The sequence below is a fragment of the Neofelis nebulosa genome, chromosome 8 (genome assembly GCF_028018385.1).
Source record: "Neofelis nebulosa isolate mNeoNeb1 chromosome 8, mNeoNeb1.pri, whole genome shotgun sequence".
In the NCBI taxonomy this organism is placed as follows: domain Eukaryota; kingdom Metazoa; phylum Chordata; class Mammalia; order Carnivora; family Felidae; genus Neofelis; species Neofelis nebulosa.
This window is the reverse complement of record NC_080789.1, coordinates 105,963,577-105,990,970: the sequence shown is the minus strand read 5'-3', so window position 1 is coordinate 105,990,970 and position 27,394 is coordinate 105,963,577. Positions and strand designations below refer to the sequence as shown.

General features: G+C 35.6%; 1 protein-coding gene across 23 annotated transcripts in view; it reads right to left on the bottom strand.

The window, feature by feature from the left end:
- WNK1 (WNK lysine deficient protein kinase 1) overlaps positions 1-27,394 on the bottom strand; it is a 162,046-nt gene that overhangs the window by 70,617 nt on the left and 64,035 nt on the right. For all 23 annotated transcript variants that reach the window (XM_058744105.1, XM_058744109.1, XM_058744108.1 and 20 more), the window contains exons 2-4: positions 18,662-18,834; positions 4,179-4,399; positions 1,395-1,552 (exon numbers count right to left, since the gene is read on the bottom strand). In XM_058744105.1, coding sequence (XP_058600088.1) covers positions 1,395-1,552; positions 4,179-4,399; positions 18,662-18,834 — 552 coding nt within the window. The remainder of the gene's footprint in view (positions 1-1,394; positions 1,553-4,178; positions 4,400-18,661; positions 18,835-27,394) is intronic.

Here is a 27,394-nt window from a genome sequence, read left to right as displayed (position 1 = left end):
TTAACTACTTCAAGATGATAGTGTAAGGTGTGAAGTAAAAGTATTAGAGTTCTGACAATGGGAATGAAGAAGGCTTGTATCTAAGAGTTATTTTGAACCAAGAACCTGATAAATAGGAACTAGTGAGTAAAAAAACCAAGAAATCAAATATACTTCTTGAGGTTTCAAGAATTCTAAATAAAATACAGGGGGAACTACCCAGTAAATAGCCCATCTTACCCTCAAAGGAAAAAAATGATGATGTAAATTATTAGGTACTGGGGGAAGAAAGGGGAATAAGAATAAAAGACTTAAAATTGAAATTCACAGAACTCTAAGAGGTAAAGCAGATGAACTTTCTAAGGGCAAAACTGTGGAATAGTGATTACAATACTTAATTAGAATTCTCTGAAGGCTAAACTAACTACGTTTACTACATTTCTCTTGCCCTACCCAGCCTGAGACAAAAAAAAAGTAGGGGATAATAGTTACACATTAAGAGACGTAACAGCGGCGCCTGGGTGGCTCAGTTGGTTGAGCACATCTGACTTCGATTCAGGTCATGATCTCATGGTTTGCAGGTTCAAGCCCCACATCAGGCTCCGTGCTGACAGCTTGGAGCCTGCTTCGGAATCTGTGTCTCTATCTCTGCCCCTCCCCTGCTCACTCTCTCTCTTTCTCTCTCAAAAATAAATAATAAAAACATTAAAAAAAGAGAGAAACGTAACAGTAAAATATTTTCCGTGGATGTTGATGGGCCTTATTTTTTTTAATATATGAAACTTATTGTCAAATTGGTTTCCATACAACACCCAGTGCTCATCCCAAAAGATGCCCTCTTCAATACCCATCACCCACCCTCCCCTCCCCCCCACCCCCCAATGGGCCCTATTTTAAACACTGACTATAAACCAATATAACAGGAAATATTTTAATAGGTTAGGGTATTATTAGATGATCCAGAAATTACTGTTAGGCCTTAAACCCTGTGGTATTTATAAATGATTTAATAAATTCATAAATAAATTTTAAAACATTTAAGGAAAAGTCTGTGAACAAAGCAACTTAAGAGCACTACTTTTTAATTCAGATAAAACCTTTTATGGTGGGAAGGAATGAGAACTTAGATGAATAAACAGGGGGTTGAAAACTAGTAATGACAGTATGTTTAAATATAATATATCTCAAAAGAAAAGTTTAAATGAAGGCAAGGAGGATCCAGAATATAGTGGTACTTTCTGATCTTTATTTTTGCTCTCACTAAATCAGAGAAATAAAATCTTTCAACTCCCTCTTCCCCCAACAACTGAGTGTGCTTTCTACCATTGTTTCCTTTTGCATGTTCGATGTTATCCACCTTGGCATTCCTTTTCAGATGTGACCTAAGCTCAATAATCATTTAGGGGAAGACTTACACTGGTCACTCGACGGTAGATCTGCGCAGCATTTTGGCACTCTGAGTAAGGGTATTCAGATGTGGCCATCTCAAGCATGCACATCCCAAAAGCATAAACATCAACAGATTCATCATATTTTTCCTCATACATCTCAGGGGCCATGAACTCTGGGGTACCTTAAATTAAAAGAACAATTCAGATTTAATGTGAGCAGAAGCTACAGATGTTACTCACCTGGGGGAGAAGCAGAGGGGTTGACCTGTGAGAGAGAAGAATGTGGAGGGAACGGAAGGGAAGAGAGAAGAGGAGGGAAGAGGGGAGGGAAGAGGGGAGGGAAGAGGGGAGGGAAGAGGGGAGGGAAGGGAATGGAAGGAGAGGGAATGGAATGGAAGGGGAGGGAAGAGAGAGTAGAGTGGCAGGAGCAGGGAGGAGGAAGAAAATCTTAGTCTGTCCCACCAAGTATCTTATAGATCTTCTGCTGCATGGCCTTCATAAAAGAAACTGGAACAGGGTCAAGTGTCTGTTTACTGTTCCAAACGGATTACTGTTATACAATGTCAAAATAGAGACTTGGATATGAGATAAATTAATATAACTCATCATGAAAACAAATGGAAGGAAAAGGTAAAAGACTAGAAAGAAATAGAGATATAATGGCACCAGTAAGACAGGACAAGTTAAAAAAAGATCAAAATACTTGTCTGCCCCCTACTGTATGGTAGATGCAAGGATAATATTCATGGCTAATTTTTTGCCATTAACATTCCACCTGATCAGTTTCACTTTTTTAAGGAGACCTTGCAGTGAAAAATCTAATATTCCGTGTTTTTTAAAAGAATAAAGTAAAGTGTAATTGTCTATAAAGGCCACTCTCCAGAGCCCCTTTCTTCACAGACTTACCATATCACCTGCAGTACACAAATAAGCCTATTGCATATAAAGAAATATAGTAAGGGACATTTTACAGGCAAAAACCAAACACACACAAATAGAGAAGTCAAATACAGACTGAGTTATGAGCATAGCACGTGTGATTCCATAGACCAGGTTTTCTAATGTTTCCAAAGAAATTAATTCTGGGTACTTCAAATTATAGGATATTTCCAAGAACAGGCTTACACACAATGATTTAAGCAAAATAGGAAAAAAAAAAACACCTCTCCCAGGTTAGAGATTTTTAAGGTGCTAAAAAGTCAAAGAAATAAATGTTTCCTTTTCCTATAACAAGACAAAAAAGGAAATTCAGCTTTAAATAACTTTTCCAATTCTTCTTGTTAATCTGTATTAAGAAAATTTAAAAACAGGGGTGCCTGGGTAGCTCAGTCGGTGAAGCATCCAGCTTCAGCTCAGGTCATGATCTCACGGTCCCGTGAGTTCAAGCCCTGCGTTGGGCTCTGTGCTGGCAGCTCAGAGCCTGGAGCCTGCTTCGAATTCCCTCTCTCTCTGCCCCTGCTCATGCTCTGTCTCTGTCTCAAAAATAAGTTAAAAAAAAAAAAAAATCAAAAGAAATTTTAAAAAAAAGAAAAATAATTAAAAAACAGCATTCCTAATCCAAGTCACACAATACTCTATTTTTTTTTAATGTTTACTTATTTTTGAGAGAGAGAGAGACTGACTGACTTAGTGTGAGCAGGGAAGGGGCAAAGAAGGAGGGAGACACAGACTCCAAAGCAGGCTCCAGGCTCTGAGCTGTTAGCAGAGAGCCAGGCGTGGGGCTCTAATTCATGAACTGTGTGATCATGACCTCAGCTGAAGTCAGACACACTTAACTGACTGAGCCACCTGGGTACCCCTCTAAAGAGAACACTATTTGATAAGAATGTATACATTACTGGTATTATATAGTTTTCTTATTAACACGTAAAATTCTAGCCCACTTAAAAATGAATGGTTTCCCTGTTGTTGCCATCTTTGAGAGGGAGAATAAAGTATATGTGATTTCAAGTGTTCAAACTGTCATGTTCTCTTCAGAGAGTGAAAGCTTACCAAAATAATAAGCATTAAATTATTTTCCCAGCTGCAACTCTCTAACATGTAGTTGAAAGTCTGAAAGGACAGCCTTGTTCTTTAGATCAGTGATTCTCAACAAGAGGGGACAATTTTGTTACCAGGGAACATTTTGCAATGTCCTGAGACATTTTTGGTTTTAACAACTGGCTGGTGGGGTTGGGGGGGGAGATGAGTTTAAAGGGGGTGTGGTGTGCTCCTGGCATCATCCAAATAATCTTACAATGAACAAGAAAGCCCTTACAACAAAGAACTATCCAACCCCAAATACTACTAAGGTTGAAAAAAAGTCTCCTTTCAGATAGATCTTCTGAAGCTAACTATAAGAAAATAATTGAGAAAACCAAGCTTTCAGAACTCTTGTTTTCACATTTTAAAATAAAGTCTTAACAGGTAGATACTTTTGAATAATAATATATATCTAATATTTTTAGAAACTAAACTGCATATAAATTCAGTTTCCTTTATAGGAAAGTAACTATATTTATTACATACATAATTATATAATACTAAGTATCAACAGGATAACCCAGTAAGATTGATAGTTACATAAGGTTTTATCAACAAAGTTCACATTACTTCACATAATTTTACAAAACATCGTTAGTCTTCAAGATGATTCTAGAAGCATACAGAGAACTCCACATCTCATAAGTAGAAACGATCACTTCCTGAGTTCAAGCTATGGATTTCTGAAAGTTTATTTCACATAATAAAAGCTCTGAGAGGGTCAAGTTTCTAAATAAAAGGAATATCAGAAACCCAGCTAGGATGCAAGGTACACCTGAAACATACCTATCACACTCTTGGCAAAAGAAGCCCGCTTCAGGGTTGCCAGACCTAGGTCTCCAATCTTGACTGAGCCTGTAGGGCCAGTGATAAAGATGTTGTCACACTTAAGATCTCGGTGAATAATAGGAGGAGTTCGGGTATGAAGAAACTGAAGTCCTTTTAGGATCTGACGGCACCAGCTTCTTAGAACTTTAATCTTCATCACCTTAAACCTTTTCAGATACCTAGAGAAGGCAAAGTATACCAAACAGGTTATCAATGATACGAGGTTGCTGCTTTGAAGAATTCCATTAAATTCTAACATATCTGAGATGGGAGTATCAAATTTACAATATTAAGATTCAGTAACCTTAAAGGTTAGTGATACTTTTAGCAAAGTTAAAGGGGAAAGGATGATAATAAGTGGTTGGTAAATGAATTCTAATAACAAAGCACAAAAAAATGAATTCCTTAAAGTTGGGTCACTACTAAAATAACTTAAAAGTTAAGAGGTAGAAAAATAAACAGATATAAAAATAAAAAATAAAAGTTAAGGGATAGAGTTTGACTTCTGGTAAATGGTGGAATAATTCTTACTAGATACAGATATAATTATAAACTGTAGTAAAAATATACAAAAAACAACTACCTCAAGGCTCTGGAGAGCAATCAAAATCTGGCATAAATTGGAAGGGAGTTCATATTAGGGAAAAAAGAAAGCACTGCTTGAGTTTCCTATTTTCTAAATCTCCTCAGCTGAGGAAAGGCTCCTGCCTGATTCTGTAGGTCAGCTCAAATCTAAATAAAAGCCTACAGCCTTATTAGCTGAGGAATGGAGGACAGAGTTCAAGATGACCATAGCAGCTAGAACAGTGCTATCCAACAGAACTTTCTATCATGATAGTCTGCTCAATATAGTATTCACTAAATAAATGTGAATATACTTAAATATAAATTAATTAAAATTAAAAATTCTATTTTTCAGCTGCACTAGCCACATTTCAAGTGCTCAACAGCCACATGTGTCAAGTGGTTACCATTTGGATAGTACAGATATAAAACATTTTCATCACCACGGAGAGTTCCAGTGGACAGGACAGAGAAGTGTGATACTGAAGAGAAGCCCCAAATCCTGCATATTCATTCTGCCCAAATCTCTGGTTGACCTCTGAAATACGTATATGTGGAGCAGCAGATTCAAAGCAGCCCAGCTAATGCTAAACGAATGGAACAGAGATTTCTGATGCTACTCACTGAGGGAAAGATAAAGTTTCTGGATTGGCTTTTTTTCTGAAAATATTCAGGAAAAGTATGAAGATATAAAATATTACATTAGCCTCATGCTATCTTTAAAATACGTATGGCTAATTAAAGGACAATTTATAACACTGTATTATAGGTTCTACAGAATATGTGAATGTAGCATACATAAAAATTATATAGCATAAAAAACAAGTATTAGGGATAATTGAAACTTTATCTGTGTAAGGTTCCTTTACTTTACATGAAATTGTACAGTATCAACCCAAAGATTATTGTGAAAAGTTACAGATATAAACACAATCTCCACAGCAACTGTTTTAAAACACACACACACACACACACACACACACACACACACACACACAGGTTTTAACTAAAAAGCTAATACAGGAACTAAAATGAAATTCTACTTCACTTGGATGAGGTAATCAAAGAAAACTAATGGTGAAAGTTGGTTTTATAGTTTAAACAAATATTGAAACATAGTTACCTCTGAAGGGTGAGGAAGGGCTACCTAGGAAGAGCCATAAGAGCATTTACTAAGATAATAAGAATGTTCTATAACTTAATAGTTTTTACTGCATGAGTGAATGCTTTTGTCAAAATTCACAGAATGATACCACTGTTACACTTTTCACTGTACTTAAATTTCACTGTAAGGAAAAACAAAGCATATAAATACAGTATGAGAACTCTAATGAAATGAGCACTTAAGTGTTTACATGTGAAATATTACTGATGCAACAACTTATTTTGGAATGAACAAAATTAAGATAGGGGAATAATCAGAAGGACATATGTGGTAAAGTAAATACGGCAAGTTAATAAACTACAGAATCTAGGGAGTGAATATGTGTGTTCATTGTGTAATTCTTTCAACTTTTCTGTATAACTGAAAAATTGTTTAATAAAATTTTGGGGATAAGTTGAGTCTGTATCATTTATAAAATGATCAATTATATAAAATATAACAGGTAACTATATCGTAACCTTGTATTTCTTAACTTCATTAAATTTGTTTAGAATCACTGGAATTTTCTATGTAAACAATTACATAATCTGCAATCAAGGGCAATGGTATTATTTCTTCCTTTCCAATCTTTATGCCCGTAATACTAGTTTTCCCTGTATTTATGCTTTATTGCAGTGGGTGGGCCTCTAAAACCACAGTGAATGTAAGTGGTTAAAAAAAGCATTCTTGCTTTGTTCCTCACCTCACGGGAAACAGTTAAGCTCAACATTAGCTATAGGCTTTTTGGTGGAAGTTGTTTCTCAGTTTGAAGAAGTTCCCCACTATTCCTAGTTTGAATAAGAGTTTTCAGCCACAAATAGATACTGAATTGTCAAATACTTTTACACATATTTTGAAATGATCATATGAATTTTCTCCTTTATTCTGTTAATGTGGTGAATAACATTAATTCAATGTTAAACCAACTTTGTGATACCCTCTTTGATTTTGATATATTGGATTGGTGGATCCAATTTGCTATTATTTTATAAAGGATCTTTGCATTGATATTCATGAAGGACACTGCTCTTTAAAAATTTCTTTTTCAAGGGAGCCTGGGTGACTCAGTCGGTTTAGTGACCGACTGCGGCTCAGGTCATGATCTCACGGTTCCTGAGTATAAGCTCTGCATCCGGCTCTATGCTGTCAGCGCAGTGGCCACTTCCCACTTCAGATCCTCTGTCTCCCTCTCTCTCTGGCCCTCCCCCATGCACTCTGTCTCTCAAAAATAAGTAAACATTTGAAAAAAAAATTAGAAAAAAATTTCTTTTCCTATGTATCAAGTTTTTGAGAAAATTCGACACAGTGGATTTCCCATTTTGTTAAGATAAAATGCACATAATATATACCATTTAACTAATTAATTATTTGAGAGAGAATGCACGTGCGAGTCGGGGAAAGGGGCAGAGGGACAGAGAATATCTGTTTTTAAAAATATTTTTTAAATGTTTCTTTTTTGAGAGGGGGGGCAGAGATAGAGGGAGACAAAGAATCTGAAGCCAGAGCCAGGCTCTGAGCTGTTAGAACAGAGGCTGATGCAGGGCTGGAACTCACCAACAGCAAGATCATGACCAGAGCTGAAGTCAGATGCTTAACTGACTGAGCTACCTAGGCTCCCTTAAGAGGGAGAGTATCTTTTTTTTTTTTTTTAATTTTTATTTATTTTTCAGACAGACAGACAGACAGACACAGAGTGCAAGCGGGGGAGGGACAGAGAGAGAGGGAAACACAGAATCCGAAGCAGGCTCCAGGCTCTGGGCTGTCAGCACAGAGCCCGACCCGAGGCTTGAACCCACAAACCATGAGACCGTGACCTGAGCCAATGCCCAACTGACTGAACCACCCAGGTGCCCCAAGAGAGAGTATCTTAAGCAGGCTCCACACTCAGTGCAGATCCCGTGACCCTGGATCATGACCTGAGAAGAAATCAAGAGTCAGACACTCAACTGACTGAGCCACCCAGACACCCCAATATTTACCATTTTACAGTGATACTAAGTAATTCAACTAATAGAAAATCATCACCACCATCTATCTCCAGAACTCTTTTCATCTTAAAAACTGAAACTTTATACCCATTAAACAGTAATTCCCAAAAACCTTCTCCATTTGGGCTCTGGCAACTATCATTCCACTTTCTGTTTCTATGAATTTGACTACTCTAGGCAACTCATAAAGTGAAATCAAACAGTATATTTGTATGTGACTTTTTGTGACTGGCTTATTTCACTTCACACAACGCCCTCAAGGTTCACTTGTATTACAGCATATGTTAGAACTTCCTTACCATTTAAGGCTAAAAAATATTCCACTGTACATATATACCACATTTTGATTATCCATTCTTTCCTTAATGGACCCTTGGGCTGCTTTTACCTTTTAGCTACTGTGAATAATGCTGCTATAAATATGAGTATACAAATATCTCTTTGAGACTCTGCTTTCGTTCTTTTAGGTATAAACCCACAAGTGAAAGTGTTAGATCTTATGGTAATTAAGTAGAAATATTATTGACATATAACATTATATTTATCTCAGATGTACAACATAATGATTGATTTCAAGACGATTGGTATATACTGCAAAATGGTCACCACGATAAGTCTAGTTAACATCTATCACCACACAGATATTTTTTATGATGAGAACTTTTAAGATTTACTCTCTTAGCAACTTTCAAATATATAATAGAGCATTATTAACTATAGTCACTATGCTGTACATTACATCCCCAAAACTTATTTTTTTTTTTTTTAACGTTTATTTTTGAGACAGAGAGAGACAGAGCATGAACGGGGGAGGGTCAGAGAGAGAGGGAGACACAGAATGTGAAACAGGCTCCAGGCTCTGAGCAGTCAGCACAGAGCCCGACACGGGGCTCAAACTCACGGACTGCGAGATCGTGACCTGAGCCGAAGTCGGACGCTTAACCGACTGAGTCACCCAGGCGCCCCCCTCCCAAAACTTATTTTATAACTAAAAGCTTGTACCTTTTGACCACCGTCACCCATTATACACATTCCACTTCCATCCTTGCACCTATGGCAATCACCAATCTGTTCTCTGTATTTATGAGTTTGGTTTTTGTTGTTGGGTATTTTATTTTTCATTTTTCTTAGATTCACATAGAAGTGAGATCATACAGTATTTGTCTTTATCTGACTTCTTTAACTTAGCATAATGCTTTCCAAGTCCATCCACAATGTCAAAATTTCTTTTTTATGGATGAATAATATAATAATCTATTGTATATACAGATTGTGTATATACATGCATACACACACACCACCTCTCCTTTATTCATTCCTCCACTGATGGACACTTAGGTTACTTCCATGGCTTGGCTGCTGTAAATAAAGCTGTTATGAGCACGGGGTACATATATCTTTTCAAATTAGTGTCTTCATTTTCTTCAGATAAATACCCAGAAGTCAAACTGCTGGATCATATGGTAGTTCTATTTTTAAATTTCTGAGGAACCCCATACTGTTTTCCATAATGGCTACATCAATTTATATGTCTACCAACAATGCACAATGGTTCCCTTTTCTCCACATTCTTGCCAACACTTGTTTTGTCTTTTTGATACTAGCCATTCTAACAGGTATAAATCAGGTGGTATCTCATTGTGATTTTGATTTGTGTTTCCCTAATAACTAGTCGTGGTGAGCATCTTTTTCATGTGTTTCTTGGCCAATTTGTATATCTTTTTTAGTGGAATGTCTATCCAGGTCCTTTGCCCATTTTTTTTCTTTGCCCATTTTTGAATAGGATTGTTTGCTGTGTTTAATGTTGTCGAGTTTTAAGAATTCTCTGTATATTCTAGACATTAATCCCTTTTGAGTTAAATGATTTGCAAATATCTTCTTCCATTCTGTGAATTCTCTTTTTACTCTATCGATAATATCAATGTACAGAAATTTTTAATTTTCATGAAGTTCAATTTTAAACATACTGGATTTTAGGGATGCCTGGGTGGCTCAGTTGGCTGAACATCCAACTTCGGCTTAGGTCATGATCTTGAGGTTGGTGAGTTTGAGTCCCACGTCAGGCTTTGTATTGACAGCGCGGAGCCTGGAGCCTGCTTCGGATTCTGTGTCTCCCTCTCTCTCTCTACCCCTCCCCCACTAGTGCCATCTCTCGTTCTCTCTCTCGCTCTCTCTTTAAAAAATAAACATTAAAATTTTTTTAAACATTCTGGATTTTAAAACCTTCGATATAGCATACATTTCAGACAATGTTAATAACGAAGTCACTTCCACTTCTAGTGGAGACTATTAAGTTTTCTTTTTACATTTAATTCAATCAACATAAACATATAATTAAAATAAAACTACACATACACAGTAAAACCTTGGTTTGTGAGTATATTTTGTTCTGGAAACATGCTTGCAGCCCAAAGCACTTGTATATTAAAGCTAACTTCAAGAACCACTGGCTCAGTTGTGATCAAGCATCACATACAACTCGTATTACAAGACATCAGTTGCTTCTCAAGTTAAAATTTATTAGAAATGTTTGCTCGTCTTGCAGAACACTCGCAGAACAAGTTACTCACAATCCAAGGTTTTACTGTACTTTAAGTCACTTTTTGTTTTTAGAAACCTTTCTACAGAAATAAATAAGGACATAGGTATACACATGATTACCACAGCACTATTTGAAAGGGAAGATTGTGGACAAGAAGAGATCCAGTTTGCCCATACAACTATAAACGGGACATTTCTAAACCCAGAAAAGCTAAATATGACAATGAGAAGTGGTGCTAAAGCTAGGGATATTAGTTAAGTACCACCTTAACCAATAGGAAAAAAGTGACAACCAAATACCATCAGTGCAGAAGACTGACTGACTGACTGACTGACTGAATAAAGGCTCTCCCTGATAACAGAATCTCCAAGTCCTTCATTATGGCTGACGCATGCCCAATCACCTTGAAGAAAAGCCTAGCAGTTGAAAAGTCCTGCCCTCATAACCATAGCTCCTAATCAGCTTTTCAAAGCTGAATTATTTAATATAAACTGACAACCAACTCATGGTTAAATAGGGTTAATTATGGTATCCATCCTAAAAAATTGGAAGACTAAATACTAAGAACAATGGCTGCTAAATACTAGAGTACAGGAAATTTTAGCTCAACAGAGAATACCAATAAAGACATTAAAAAGACCCAAGCAGAAGTCTGAAAAATGAAATAACTGAAATGAAAAATTCACTAAAAGGTTTCAACAACAGATAAAACAAGCAGAAGAAAGAACATGCAAACCTGAAAATATGTCAATTGAAATTATGTAGTCTGAGGAGCAGAAAGAAAAGAAAAACAAAGAAAACTCAATAGAGCCTAAGAGTCCTGTGGGATACCACCAAGCTGATCAACATGTATAATTGGAGACCCAAATAAGAAAGGAGAAGAGTATTTGATAAAATAATGGCCACACACTTTCTAAATTTGCTAAAAGACATGATTCTACCTATCTAAGAAGCTCAACAAACTCCATGAAGGATACGGAGATTCACACTGATATATTACACTCAAGCTGCTGAAAGCCAAAGACAGAGAGAATCTTGAAAGCAAGAGAGAAGCAACTCATCATGATCAAGAGATCCTCAACAAGACTATCAGCCAACTTATCAGCAGAAACTATGGAGGCTAGAAAGCAGAGGAATGACATATTTAAAGTGCTGAAAGGGGTTTTCCAACCATCAACCAAGAATTTTGTATCTAGCACAAGTATCCTTCAAAAATGAAGGCAATATTAAGACATGCCCAGATAAATAAAAGCTGGGGTGCCTGTTGTGAGAACACCTGCTCTACAGGAAATGCAAAGCAAGTTCTTGAGGCTAAAACAAAAGGGCACTGGACAGTAACTTGAAGCTTTAGGAAGAAATAAAATCTCTGGTAAAGGTAAATACATCGCTAAATATAAAAACCAGTATTAACATATTTTTGGTTTGTAACTCCTTTGTTCATTTCCTACATGATTTAAAAGGCGAACACATAAATCACTAATTATAAATCTGAATTAATGGGAACACAATGAATAAAGATGCAATTTGCATCTTTGCAAAATCTACAAAAACACAAAAGAGGTGCAAAGCTGTATAATAGGAGCAAAGATTCTGAAGCTACTGAAGCTAAGTTGGTAACATTTCAAACAAGACTGTTTGTGGTGTTCATTGTAATTCCTAAGGTAACCACCAGAAAATATCTAAAAAACACGTACAAAGGAAATGAGAAGAGTATTAAAATGGTACAATAAAAAAAATCAATTAATAAAAACAGCAACAGAGACAAGGAACAAAAAAGGTATTAAAATATACCAAAAAATTAGCAAAATTGCTTCCTTATCACTAATTCCTTCAAGTATAAATGGACTGAATTTTCTAATCAAAAGACAGAGATAGCACAATGGAGATACACGATTCAACCATATGCTGTCTCAACAGACTCACTTTAGATTCAAAGACCCACCCAGAAAATGAAAGGACAGAAAAAGATATTCCATGCAAACAGTAACCAAAAGAGTGAGGTGGCAATGTTAGTATCAGATAAAATAGACAAAATAAAAAACTGATACAGGAGATAAAGAATATTATATATTGATAAAAGGTCAATTTCTCAAGAAGATTATAACAATTATAAACATAATACACAAACAGAGCTCCTAAATACACCAAATATAGACAGAACTGAAAGGAGGAGTACACAGTTCTATAGCAATAGTTGGAGACTTCAATAGCCTACTTTCAAAAACAGGTAAAGTATCTAGACAGAAGACCATTAAGGCAGTAAAGGACTTGAACAACACTATAAACCACCTAGACATAACAGAAATATATGGAACATGACACCCAACAACAGTTGAATATATATTCTTCTCAAGAACACATGGAACATTCCCTCAAGAAACCTCCCAACAAAGGAAAGTCCAGGACTACATGGTTTCATTGTTGAATTCTACCAAACATTTAAAGGAAAAAGGCTAATCCTTCTCAAACTCTTCCAAAAAGTAGAAAAGGAGGAAACACTTAAGTCATTCAATGAGGCCAGTACAGCCCTGATAGCAAAGACACCACAAGAAAACTACATGCCAATATCTCTTATGAATATAGATGCAAAAGTCATCAAGAAAACATTACCTAACTGAATCCAACAGCACAGTAAAAGGATTATACACCATGACCACATGGAATTTATCCATGTGCAATTTATCCATGAAATGGAAGTATCTCTCAATTTTAGAAAAAAATCAGTCAGCATGATATACTTCATTAATAGAACAAAGGGGAAAAAAAAAACTATGATCATCTCAACTTATGCAGAAAAAGCATTAGACAAAATCCAGTATCTTTCTATGATAAAAATACTCAGACTAGGAATAAGGAGAAAACATGACAGAACAATTATGAAAAACCCAAAGCTTATATCGTACTTAATGGTGAAACACTGAAAGCTTTCCCAGTAAGATTAGGAATAAGACAAGGATAACCACTGTTACTCAACATTGTACTAGAAATTCTAGCCAGAGCAATTAAGCAAGATAAAGAAATAAAAGTATTCAAATTAGAAGGGAAGTAAAACTATTATTTATAGATGCCAACATCCTATATATAGAAAATCCCCAAGAACGAACACACATACTCTCGCCCCCAACCCACACAACTAGAGTTAATAACAGAATTCATCAAAGTTGCAAGAGTGCAAGATCAACATGCACAAATGAGTTGTGTTCTATATACCAACAATTAACGACCTATACAGGAAATTAAAAAAATAATTTCATTTGCAACAGCATCCAAAAGAATAAAATACCCAGGCATAAATTTAACCAACAAAGCAAAGGACTTAAACATTGGAAACTAGAAAAAACCATTGAAAAACTAAATAAAATGTAAAAATATCTCATGTTCATGGGTTGGAAAACTTAATATAGTTAATGACAATACTACCCAAAGTGGCCTACAGATTCAATGTATCTATAACTGTATTTGACAATCAAAATTCTATCAGCCTTTTTGCAGAAATGGAAAAATAATTCTCAAGTTCACATGGAATTGCAAGGGGCCCCAAATAGCCAAAACAATATTGAAAAAGTGGAACAAAATTGGAGAACTCACACTTCTGAATTTGAAAACATATTACAAAAGCTACAGTAATCAAAACAGTGTGATACTGTTATAGGGACAGATATGTAGACCAAAAGAATAGCATCAAGAGTCCAGAAATAAACCATAGATCTATAGTTCAAGGATTTTTGACAGGAGTACAAGGCCATTCAATAGGGAAAGAACAGTCTCTTCAACAAAATGGTGCTAGATAACTGGACATCCCTGTGCAATAGAATTAAGTTGGATCCCACACTGCACACAAAAATTTACTTAAAATTAAAACTACAACCTAAATATAAGAGACAAACCTGTAGAAGTTTTAGAAGAAAACTTAGGGATAAATCTGCATGACCCTGGTTTTGGCAACAGATTCTTAGATAGAACACCAAAAGTACAAACAAGAAAAAACAAGTAAGTTGGACTTCATCAACATTAACTTTGTATATCACAGGACATTATCAAGGAAGTAAAAATATAACCTATAGAAAGGGAGACAATATTTGCAAATCATGTACTGAGAAAGGTTTAGCTTACAGAATAAAGAACTCTTACAACTCAACAATAAAAAAAAAAAAAATTTTAAATGGGCAAAGGACTTGAATAGATATTTGTCCAGAGATAAATAGCCAACATGCACATGACAAGATGCTCAATGAGATACCATGTCACACCTGGTAGGATGGCTATGAAAATACATATATACATACATACATACATACATACAAACATACAAAACACAAGTGTTGGCAAGGATATGGAGAAACTGAAACTCTTATACATTGTTGGTGGGAATGTGAAACAGTTCAGCTGCTGTGAAAAATAGTTTGACGGTTCCTTAAAAAATTAAACATAGAATTACCATGACTCAGCAATTCCACTTGTAGTCATACACCCAAAAGAAATGAAAACGTATACTCAAAAACTTATACACACATGTTTTATAGCAGTATTATTCACGATAGCCAAAGGTGGAAACAGATCAAATGGATAAACAAATTTGTGGTATATCCATGAAACAAAATGTTATGTAGTCATAAAAAGGAATAAAATACTGATACATGCTACATCATGAACCTTGAAAACATTATGCTAAGTTAAAGAAGCCAAACACAAAAGACCCCGTTATTTTATGATTCCATTTATATGAAATATCTTGATCAGATAAAACCAGAGACAGAAAGCAGTCAGTGGTTGCCAAGGGCTGGAGTAATGGGTAATGGGTAATCATGTTAATGGGTTTTAGTTTTGCAGGTTTGAAGAGTGCTGGAGAATGGCTGCACAGCAATGTGAATGTACTTAACATTACTGAACTGTACATTTAAAAATGATTAAGATGGGGGGGCACGCCTGGATGGCTCAGCTGGTTAAGCATCCGACTCTTGATTTTGGCTCAGGCCATGATCCCAGGGTCTTGGGATCAAGCAGTGCATCAGGCTCACAGTGGAGCATGAGCCTGCTTGGGATATTCTCTCTCTCCTGCTCTCTCTGCTCCTCCCCTGCTCATTCTCTCCCCCCCCCCCTCAAAACTAAATGAATAAACTTAAAAAAAAGAGAACCCCAAGCAGCCTCTGTGCTGTCAGCACAGAGCCTGACACAGGGCTCGAACCCATGAAGTATGAGATCATAACCTGGGCTGAATTCAAGAGTTGGACACTCAACCAACTAAGCTACCCAGGCATTCCAATGATTTATTCTTATTTCTAGAAGTCTTTGGATCTTTTCTAATTATGCCTGAACTTTCTTTTCTTTCTTTTTTTTTTTTTAAAGTAATCTCTATGCCCAACATGGGACTCAAATTCATAATCTCAAGAGATTAAGAGTTGCGTGCTCTACTGACAGAGCCAACCAGGTGCCCCTGCCTGAACTTTTTTGATGTAGTTATATTCCTTCACTATGGTTTCTAATCATTATGGTTTCTCTCCTTTTATCACTTTATATACTTGTATATACTTACATATACCTTTAGTGACATCTTTTTGTACTTATAAACTTATTTTGTATTCACTTTCAGAGTTGTCAATAGCATCTTTAATTCCAATGTTATTTTCCAGTTGTATCTGATCATCATATTACTGTGTGTGATTTGTAATTTGTGAGGTCACCTTCACTGGGGACTGTTTTATCCATGTACATAATGACCAATGAAATGCTGAAAATGTCCCTCGGAGTTTTCATTGGATTCTGGACCAATTAGAATCTTCATTCCTTGATTTGTGATCCCTGCACCAAGCTGGTAGTCTACATTTATATTATAGAGCCATCTACACATGACCTGAGATTTCTGGGTTTTTTTCATAGGGACTCCCCCTCTTATCCTAAGTGCTGGGCAGAGGGGCAAAATTCCTTGTAGCTTTCACTGGCTGGGGTGAAGAGTTCTCCCTTTTTATTAATAATTCAGGTTTTGACACAGGCTAAGTTCAAGTTCCCCTCTCTGCTGAGTTCTAAGGACTTTTGTCCTGGCATGGACAATAAAACTCTTGGTATCCAAAACTCAAGCCCTATATATGATGTGAAAACCCAACAGACTGCCAAAACATTGGTTACTGTTTAGGTCTTTAGTTACCTCCACTTGTCCTTTCATCTGGAGGTCACTCTTTCTTTCTTTAAAAACTTGGGTATGTACTGAAAAAGCTTTTATTATATTCCACATTTTAGTTTGTTGATGGTGGGGGTGGGAGTGGGAGTGGAATTCCAAAGAAGCTTAGTCTATGTTACCCAAAGCCTTTCAATAAACTTTTTAAAACAAATAAACTGTTATAGAGTACTCCTGTAGGGTATGCCTGACAGACTACTGACAGTCCATTAATATGTCCAAACTGGTGAAAAGAATCTCAAGATGAAGATATACACACAAACTACTACTACCACACAATTTCCCTCAATTCATTCAAATACTTACCAAGTTTAAAGCATAGTGCTAGGGAGCACAGTCTAGTGAAAGAAAAAGACATCTGGATAACAAGAAGCTTGGATGACTAGGGTAAAGATGTTGCCAGAAATACTTGAGAAGCTGGGTGTGGAAACTAGAATTTGCTAGGGGGAAATAATTTGTTGGCTTTTCAGTGTGTTAATCTTAAGCATCCAAGAACACATGCAAGTGACTACATTCAGGAAATATAAAACTATGTTTCAAAGACCTGTGATGAATCAGTTCAGTAGTATTAACTAAAGAAAAGTAGTCAGAAATTAATACATACTAAAGAGACAATTAAAAAAAATCTGTATCTGGGGCACCTGGGTGGCTCAGTCAGTTAAGTGTCCGACTCTTGGTTTCAGCTCAGGTCATGATCTCATGGTTTATGAGTTTGAGCCCCGCTTCGGGCTCTGTACACTGACAGCATGCTGACAGCATGGAGGTTGCTTGGGATTCTCTCTCTCTGCCCCTGCCTGGCTTGCTCTCTCTCTCTCTCTCAAGATAAATAAACTTAAACAAACAAAAAAAGATACTTAAAAAAAATCCAATTCCTTCACAATAAAAAAATTTAAACCATATAATTTATACTACAGTTTACCCTTGAATAATATAGGTTTGAACATTGCAGGTCTACTTACATGCAGATTTTTACAGTATAGCACTGTAAATGTATTTTCTCATAATTTTATTTTCTCTAGCTTATTTTATTATAAGAATACAGTAAATAAGGGGTGCCTGGGTGGCTCAGTTGGTTAGGCGTCTGACTTCGGTTCAGGTCACAATTTCACAGTTCATGAGTTCAAGCCCCACACTGGGCTGTCAGCATGGAGCCCACTTTGGATCCTCTGTCCCCTTCTCTCTCTGCCCCTCCCCTGCTTGTGCTCTCTCTCAAAAATAAACATAAAAAAAAAAAAAAGAATATAGTAAATAATACATATCATATACAAATATGTGTTAATCAACTGTTTATGTTATCAGTAAGGCTTCCAGTAGGCTGGAACAGTAGGCCATTAAGTAATTGTTTGGAGGATTCAAAAGTTATACTCAGATTTTCAACTACATGGAGGGTAAGTACCCCTAATTTCCATGCTGTTCAAGGGTCGTTTGTACTTTCCTCTCTGAGTGAGGAAAACACCTGTGATTCCCAAAGGCTAAACTCCAACTCTTTAAAACTCTGTAATAGGGAACAAGAAATTTCTGCATTTGACCTGTTTTCCTGAAAGAAATGATGAGTCTAGCTGTTTGGGCATTAATTTCTAATACTATAACAAATGAAACTAGTGATAACTGCTACAGCACAATTTGCATTTGACATAATAGTTGCAGAGATGCAGCAAAAACTGTACAAGGTGATAAAAATAAATGGAGAAGTCCTCTCAATAAGCTTCAACCTCATCTTAACCACTAGAGGGCTACCTTGCCATTTGATTTCACAATCCCTTAGCCATTCAATTTTAGAACCCCAAATCAACAGGGTTTAAAATAACTAGGTTTATTCTGTAATAACTTCTCTTTTTAATATTACTACTGAATAATTATCAAATCATTTTATACACCAGAGGACTTTGTGGGCAAGAAAATGTGCTAATAACAGTTGAAACGATTGTTCCCTCCATGGTACACTGGGTGACAAAAGCAGGACTGATAAAATAGGAAAATTCAAGTTCTTTCGTACTTCTTGGTCAATTTTGATAATATTGATAGACTTACGTTTTAAGTGTTCCAGATGTCATTAGTTCAGTCACCAAAACAATGCACTTCTTCCCTTTTACTGTGGACTCCCAGGAATCATAGAATCGAACAATATTGGGATGCTGAAGGCCCTTTAACATTTCTGCCTCTTCTTTAAATCTCTGCCTCTCAGACTTTGTTAATTTTCGATCCTAAAATCAAGAACCAGAACAGAACGTGGTTTAAAATAACAAAACACGAAGTCACACAGTTAAATTTAAATGCTGTTAGGAGTACACTATCATGATGAGTACTGAGAAAGGTATAATTGTTGAATCATACAGCATACCCGAAACTAATATAGCACTATATGTTAATTATACTTGGATAAAAATAAAATAGTTCAAATAGAAAAACACACAAAAATAATTTTAAATGCTAAATGTGTACTAAATTATGATGATCAATACTGTTTCAAACAGGAACACTACAGTTGCTAAAGACCAATAATTTCTTTAGCCTTTCAGCAGTATGACAACAGGCTAAAGTATCTTTAAGAAAACTAGATTATAATGTCATGCTTGAGATTACTTCAGCATCTTTATTGTTAATGTATGCCTCAGAGATGGTCTCATTTTGTAGGTGCAGTTAACTTACCACTTCTAAAATAAGTCATTTATTGCTAGATATGCAACTTAACAATATGGTATGAGATTTTGGAGGTAAAAAGATCTAAATATAAATTCTAGTTCTGTCTTTGCTTTGATCAGAATTTTCTTTATGAATATATTAATCTACTAGGTATGCTTTATCACATGTTTAAAGCACCTGGCACTATGTAAGTTAATTCACTTCTCTGAAATGAACTAGGGAAAAACAATTTGTTGATCTTCCCTTGACAAAATCCCAAATAAACAAACTCTGAATTATTCTATATATTAAAACTGAAACTATCTCTGCCATATTAATATTCTATCAAAACATGCAATACATATTTTAACAAAATATTCCAGGCATACAATAATGTGTCCATCACATAAATAAACATTCTAGATATAATTAAAGTCTCCTATGTAACTAGATTGTCCTTCCCCCGTCACTATTCCTTACCCTTTAATAACCACTAGCCTGAATTTGGACATACCATTCCCAAATGGGTATTTACACTTTGGGTTAAAAATGTTAAAAGTTCATAAAATGATGTTACAGAGTGTTTTCTTTGAAAGCTTGTTTTCATTCAGTATTGAGATCACCCGTGATGATACACAAGGAGACTACAAGATATCTACCATATTACTGTAACTTGGCTTTGTTCATTATCACTGTTACAGTTACTCACTGTCTAAATATATCACAATTTATATAATCTCCTATTGATTAATCTTTAGACTCTTCCCATTTTTTGCTACTCAATACTGCAGTGGTGTTACAGTATTAATCTCCCTGGACATACATTAAAGTGTGTGTCTAGGACACAGGTTCTTATTACAAAGCTACAGCAATCAAAACAGTGTGGTACTGGCATAAGGACAGATGTATAGACCAAAGGAATAATGTTGACAGTCCAGAAATAAGCCCATACATCAATTATGAATATATATACCTGAGAGCACTCAGCAATCCTTGTGATTTTTGTCACCAATAGCCCTAGATATTTTGATATCATGTAACAGTGGTTATAGATCTCAAAATACCATTTACATCAATCAAATTACTTTGAAATTGACAGCTATTAGATCTTTCAGTTGCTCTTATTAGTATGCACTAATAATGCATACTACATCACATATTTAAAAATTTTTGTAACTATTTCAGTATAATCAGTTTCCATTTTAATCCTATGTATTTTATTATACAGACTTAAAACATTATTCTAGCTTTCAAAGGAGATCTGAGGCACAAAAAAAATACTATTAGGATACATGTCTAGAATTAATCATACATAAGAAATAGGCACCTTCAATTTTCATAGGTATCAAATTGTTTTTCAAGGGGACTGTACCAAATATACTCTCTTAATAGCATTGTATGAAGGTTTCTGCTGCACACGGTCACCAGCAATTGGTATTATCAGACATTAATCAATTTGATGGGTATAAACTCATATCCTATTGTTTAGTTTACATTTTGAGAGTCAAAAATAAGTGAGAAAAACTTTTTGTTTTCTTTGCAGGCTACTTCATATTCTTCTTCTGTGAGATGTCCAATCATATCATTTGTTGCTTTCCTTCTTTGTATAAGTTCTCAATATAAATTTGGATACTAATTCTTTATTAATTTTATGTTACAGATATGTTTTCTCAATTTGTGTTTCGTATCTCCACCTTGCTTATGAAGTCTTTTGATTTCAATGTTTTTATTTGACTATAGTTCAATTTATCTTTTACTTTGTGGCTTTATGTCTTCAAGTATTTCTTCTAGACACTGAGGCCATATGTTTTTCCTTTTTAAAATATAAATTTGTTTTGTTTGCCACACTTGGGAATTTATTTGTTGAGTAATTTATTTGGTTGGATAAAAGAAGGACTAGCTGTTTTTTTCTATATTAACCAATAACTCAATACTATTGGATGAACAATCCATCCTTTCCATATAAGTGTAATTCTATTTCTGGATTCTATATTCTATTACAATGGTCTATTCTGCACTAATATCACGCTTTCTTGTTATAGTTTTAAAATAATTCATTTTTTTTTTAAATTTAAAAAATAAAAATAATAATAATTCATTCTTGGTAGAACCACTTCCTATTAACACCTTCCTCAATTTTATTTTCTAAATTATCTTAGCTATTTTTTCCAATAAGACTTTTATTTTTATAATATAGAAATTACAGCATAAACCACCTAAAATATCAGGATATTATCAAGAATTTTAATTAAAGGCATAGAACTTGTAACGACATGGAGATTGTACAGATAATCTGCTCTCCCAACAGCTCTTTTTCCCAAGTAGTATATATTAAAAAATTTTTTATTGTAAATTTATATACCATAAAAAGTACTATTCTCATCACTCCTCTGATATCAATTATCTTATATATTATTTTTGCCTGATACTTTAGTTCCCTACTATCCTACTACTCTTTAAGACAACATTATAATTACTATTTAAACAGTATATGTTTACTTATATATACCCACATATCTTTTTATTCACCTTTCCATTTTGCTCCTTATTCCCTTATCTGGGCTTATTTTTCTTCTTTTGGGAAATACATTTTTCACAATTCTTTCAGTAAACATTCCAATAGTGGTGTAATCTTAATTTGTTTGAAATGTTTATTCCATCATGACTCTTGAATGATAATTTAGATGGGTGTAGAATTCTAGGTTGGCTTATTTTTCTTTCAGCATTTTCAAGATACTGTTTTGCGGTGTTCTGTTGTCTACTACAGCTGTCAGTATAAATGTCCTCCTTTGTAAATTTATCTGTATTTTCTCTCTACTTGCTCTAAAGCCTTAAAAAAAATTTTTTTTTAATGTTTATTTATTTTTGAGAGAGAGAGAGAGACAGAGTGTAAGCAGGGAGGGGTAGAGGGAGAGGGAGACACAGAATCCGAAGCAGCTCCAGGCTCTGAGCTATCAGCACAGAACCTGTTGTGGGGCTTGAACCCCAAACTGTGAGATCATGACCTGAGCTGAATTCAGATGCTTAACCAACTGAGCCACCCAGGTGCCCCAAGACTTTTTTTTTTTTAAATTGTGTTCTGTACTTCCACTACCAGGCATCTAGTTTTATGTATATATAATGGCGTTGAGTGTGCTTTTAAGCCACAAGTTTCAACTATTTGTCTTCAAGTCAGGAAAATTATCAACTATTATCTCTTTGAATATTGCCTTCTCCTATTCCTTTCTCTTCTAAGATTTACGTATGTGTTTATATGTGCTGTGTGTCTGTGTTTTTGTGTGTAACCTACTCCATTCTTCCTATCTTTTAACTTCTCTCTTGTTTTCCATTTCTTTATCTTCTGGACAATGTTCTGAGATCTTGCTCACTAAGTCACTCCTAAGCTACTACTAGATCTAAACTGGTTATTACCTCCTAAAAATTTGTTTAGATTAATCAAACTTTAAAGTCCAAAGGAGCAAGGGATACAAAAGACATGTGGCAAGGTCTCAGTCCCTGATCCAGAAATAAGTGATGAATGAACACAAAAAATATGAACACTTCCAACTAACCATACAAGTCTTAGAGGGCTAGGTATATAGGTAAGAGAGGCACATATTTGAACATCCATAAAGAAAATAAAACAAAGTTGTCAATCTGTCACCAGAAGTACTCAAGCCACCACTCCAGTCCCTACTCTCCTCATTAGCATCATAAACAAAGCTAGGAGAGAAAAAAGAAGAACAAGAAGGCTAGGCACTTAACTAATAGTTTCAGTGGGGAAGGAATTCTGCTGCCACTTCACCAGGCCCAATGCCTGGGGGTAGGATTTGTCCCTTCCCACTCAGTGGTAACCCTAACACATGGAGTTTTGAATGAGACATGATAACTGGCAGCTGAATTTGCAATGAACCTCTACAACCTTCATTCTCATTCCCTGCTTCATGAACCTGTAAGTTTTCCCAGCACCTTCTGCAGACCTTCCTTCTGTTCCATCTCTAAATTATCACTGCAAGCTTGACCTCTCTCAAAGTTCCATAAAATCCCCTTTCACAGTCCTTAATCACTTCTATTCCCACTCTCAACCAAAGGCTGCAATCATCCACAAGTCATACCCTGTCCACTGAGACTCAGGTCCATGGCAGCAGAGATCCTGGGTTATCCTCCTAAAATGTTCCTTTTCTAGAGAACAGACAGTGAGTGAAAGAACAAAGTATATAAAACCAGATGACTGAGGAAAATAGTAGCACTTGCCATTTAGTTTTTAACTGTAATGCATTTTGATTTATTGAATCTCTTTTTGTGTCTTTATTAAATCAGTCATTCACTACCCACTCCAACACTAACTTGATGTTTTTTTGTCATTTCCGTTTTTAGTCCTTTAACTCTTTAAAATAATTTAAAGGCTCAGTTCAATTACACTTTTATCTGAGTTACTGGGGCTCTGATTTTGCCTATTGGTTTTGGTTCACTTGTGGTGGTTTGTTTCTTCATGTGACTTACAATATTGAATAAAATGGTTACTTTAACTTTTTTTTTTTTTTAACGTTTATTTATTATTGAGAGACAGAGCATGAGCATGGGAGGGGCAGAGAGAGGAGGAGACACGGAATCCGAAGCAGGCTCCAGGCTCTGAGTTGTCAGCACAGAGCCCGACGCGGGGTGCAAACTCACAAACTGCGAGATCATGACCTGAGCCGAAGTCAGATGCTTAACCGACCGAGCCACCCAGGCGCCCATAAAATGGTTACTTTAAACTGTGATTTGTATTTTGGAATATGCTCAGTTGTGGATGTATCCCGGTAAATCGGTGGATCAGTTCAGAGTTTGTTTAGGCCTAATGTCCTAGGAATATTACTAGTCTTGGCCATTAACTCCATGCAATCAGTTCAAACTCAAATCTTATTATGTTTGTCAATACATGTCCTTGTTTATAAATTTTCAGGGTAAACTTTTTTTCACCTGACCTGAAGAACCTTCTGTTTTCCATGTCTCAGAAACTTATTTTTCTCTAGTCCATATTTTCATTAAAGGTGTAGCTCTTCAAGGAACAACTTTATTGCATCTCAGTTCCACTACCTGCTTGGGCTTGAGACTTCATCTATCATTAGATAGATGGTAAAACCATACCTTAGTTATTAATGAGACTGGCAACTGTCTCAGAAAAGTCCTAGTGTCAGTTCACACTTCTCCCACTCTGCTTTTTTGTTTCTTCTTAGTTTTTAGATCTTGGGAGATCATCCTTACATTCCTACAAGCTTAGTTATGCACTTAAAAGGATAGGTTTTTATTGTGCTTTTGATCAAAATTTTCAAAATATCTAGTGTTTTACAGTGGGAAGAGTTTTCAGCTTGTTTTATTTTCTATTTATTGATCTATAATAGAACTTCCCAATGTTTTTTAAAAATCTTCCTTACCATACATTCATTCCTAAATATTCCTCATTTAAGGAAAATTTATACAGAAAGAAGAAAAACCCTTGATTGCTTATACATAAGAAAACTTATTTTAAAGAAACTATGAAGTTAATTCAGTCTGAACACAATGACAAGACAGTAATCACATGACAGGGTGTCTGGGTGGCTCAGTCAGTTAAACACCCAACTTTGGCTCAGGTCATGATCTCTCACAGTTTGTGGGTTCGAGCCCCGTGTTGGGCTCTGTGTTGACAGCTCAGAACCTGGAGCCTGCTTTGGATTCTGTGCCTCCCTCTCTCTCTCTCTCTCAAAAATAAAACATTAAAAAAAAAAAAAAGATAGAACACATGAGCCAAATGAATTATGATTTCTACCTAAAACTGACATTATTTATTTTAACATATAGTATACTTTCTTTTTAAATGTTTATTTATTGTGAAAGAGAGAGAGTGCATGCGTAAGCGGGAGAGGACCAGAGAGAGAGGAAGAGATAGAATCCCAAGCAGGCTCCACACTGTCAGCACAGAATCCGATGTAGGGCTCAAATTTACAAACCATGAGATTATGACCTGAGCCAAAATCAACAGTTGGATGCTTAAGCCACCTAGACACCCCAATATATAGTCTACCTTCTTGACTGTCTTGATAAATATTCTTATCTTCTGTAGCATGCAACCTCCATTTTAGTTTTTAGCAATTATAGTGTATCTTCATAAACATTTGCCTGATTTTAACAAATATTTGAGTACCCTGTCATCAGACAACAGGATATGATGAGCATCAGAGACAAGGTTCCTGCTCTCTAGACTTTACACTGTAAGAGGCACAGGCATTACTTTTATTCAGTATGATAAAGAGGAAAAAACCGGGTATACTGACAGCATATCACAAAAGACCCAATTCTGTGTGCACAAGTGTGCACAAGCTAGAGTTAGGCATGTAAGAAGAACCCATATCAGCAGGATACTCTAAGGATTAAAAGTGAGATCACAGGCATGAAAGTCCCCACAGTTCTGGTCATGTAACACTTGAAATGCTTAAGACCACAAGAATCTGTAAAAAGTAAACATTGGAAACGTAGGATATAGATTGGAGGTGAGGAGATTCAAACTTTAATAACAGTGAACTATGAGATCTAAACTTATATTTTATTTAAATTTGTTTATTCACCCATAGTTCAGAACTGCTGGAAACTACTTACACTAGACCATTTTAGCTGAAATTTGGAACATACATTATACAGGATAAGGGAGTGTACTACTTAAGAGTAATAGCTTGGGGTACCTGGGTGGCTCAGTTGGTTAAGCGTCTGACTTCGGCTCCGGTCATAATCTCACAGTTCGTGAGTTTGAGCCCTGCGTCTGGCTCTGTGCTGACAGCTCAGAGCCTGGAGCCTGCTTTGGATTCTGTGTCTCCCTCTCTCTCTGGTCCTCCCCCACTCACACACTCTCTCTCTCAAAAATAAACATTAAAAAAAAAAGAGTAATAGCTTAAATATAAATTATGTAAATATAGTCACTGTTGTACAAATAGGAAGTTAAATTTAAGTCTGACTAATTTTCTGTAGAGGGCTTTCACAAAATTCTTACATAGTTTAAAAGACATACTGAACCTTCAACTGTGAGATGTTTTCTCTCAACTGATACGTAACTCTGGGCAGAAATTGTTACTATATGTGAAAGACACTAGCACAGATCAGTCTATTTTACTTAAATTTTAATTATATTTAAAATCTCAAGACTGTTTATCACATCTGTATTTCCAAGTTTTCAATAATGTTTTAAAGTACACAAGGCTTGGGTAAATTTTCTGCTGAAACTTACTCAAAGTAATTTACTTATGTTTTCTCTACCACCACTATCCTATTTCAAGCCATCATGATCTCTTCTGAATTCCTGCAATAACCTACTAAGTTGTTTCCCAAACCTAATCTTACCCTTATACAATCTGTTATTCCATTTTTGCCATATACAGTCAGAATTTTTTAGTGCCAATTAAATCAATTCTAAGGTATGCCTACATAATCTTTAGAAATACCATTTTTCACATATCTGAAATTAGAATGCATCACACAACTGCAGTTTTAGATTCAATGAAATACTGTCATAATCCTGTTTAAACTGTTTAATAACTTTCTACAGCCTTTAGGACAAAGGTGAAAAATCACTGTGACCTACGAAGTCCCACATAATATGGTCCTTGCCCTTTCTTCAAGCCTCATTTCTTATCACTCTAACCTTTTGCATTCTCAAACATGTTATGCTCCTTCCCATACAGGTCCTTCATACGTGCCATGTCCTCTATCTAGGATGCCCTTCTATCAACCTTTTTAGCCTAGTTAATGCCCAGTCATCCTTCAAAGATCAATTCAATTCATTTCCTCAGGGACACCTCCCCTGTCTCTTACTCTAGGTTATCATCCTCCTTCCTTATTTATATGTTTTTACAAACTATGTATATGCCTCTTTTGTATCACTTAATCACAAGTCATATTGCATTGAGACTTATTCTAAAAGCAGTGACAAAATGCTTTTTCAGTGTTCTATCTTTGGTATCTGACAACCTAGCATAACTTGCTAAATAGCCATATGTTGAATGAATCCATGAAAGTGCTTTCCAAGAAAAGAAAGAAGTGCGTGTATATCTTTAACAAGCAGTTAGCATTTCCCAGGAATAAAAGAAATTTCTAGGACTTAAAAGAAAGATAAGAATTGAAGTTGAAATTGACTCTGAATTTCAGTAAGTC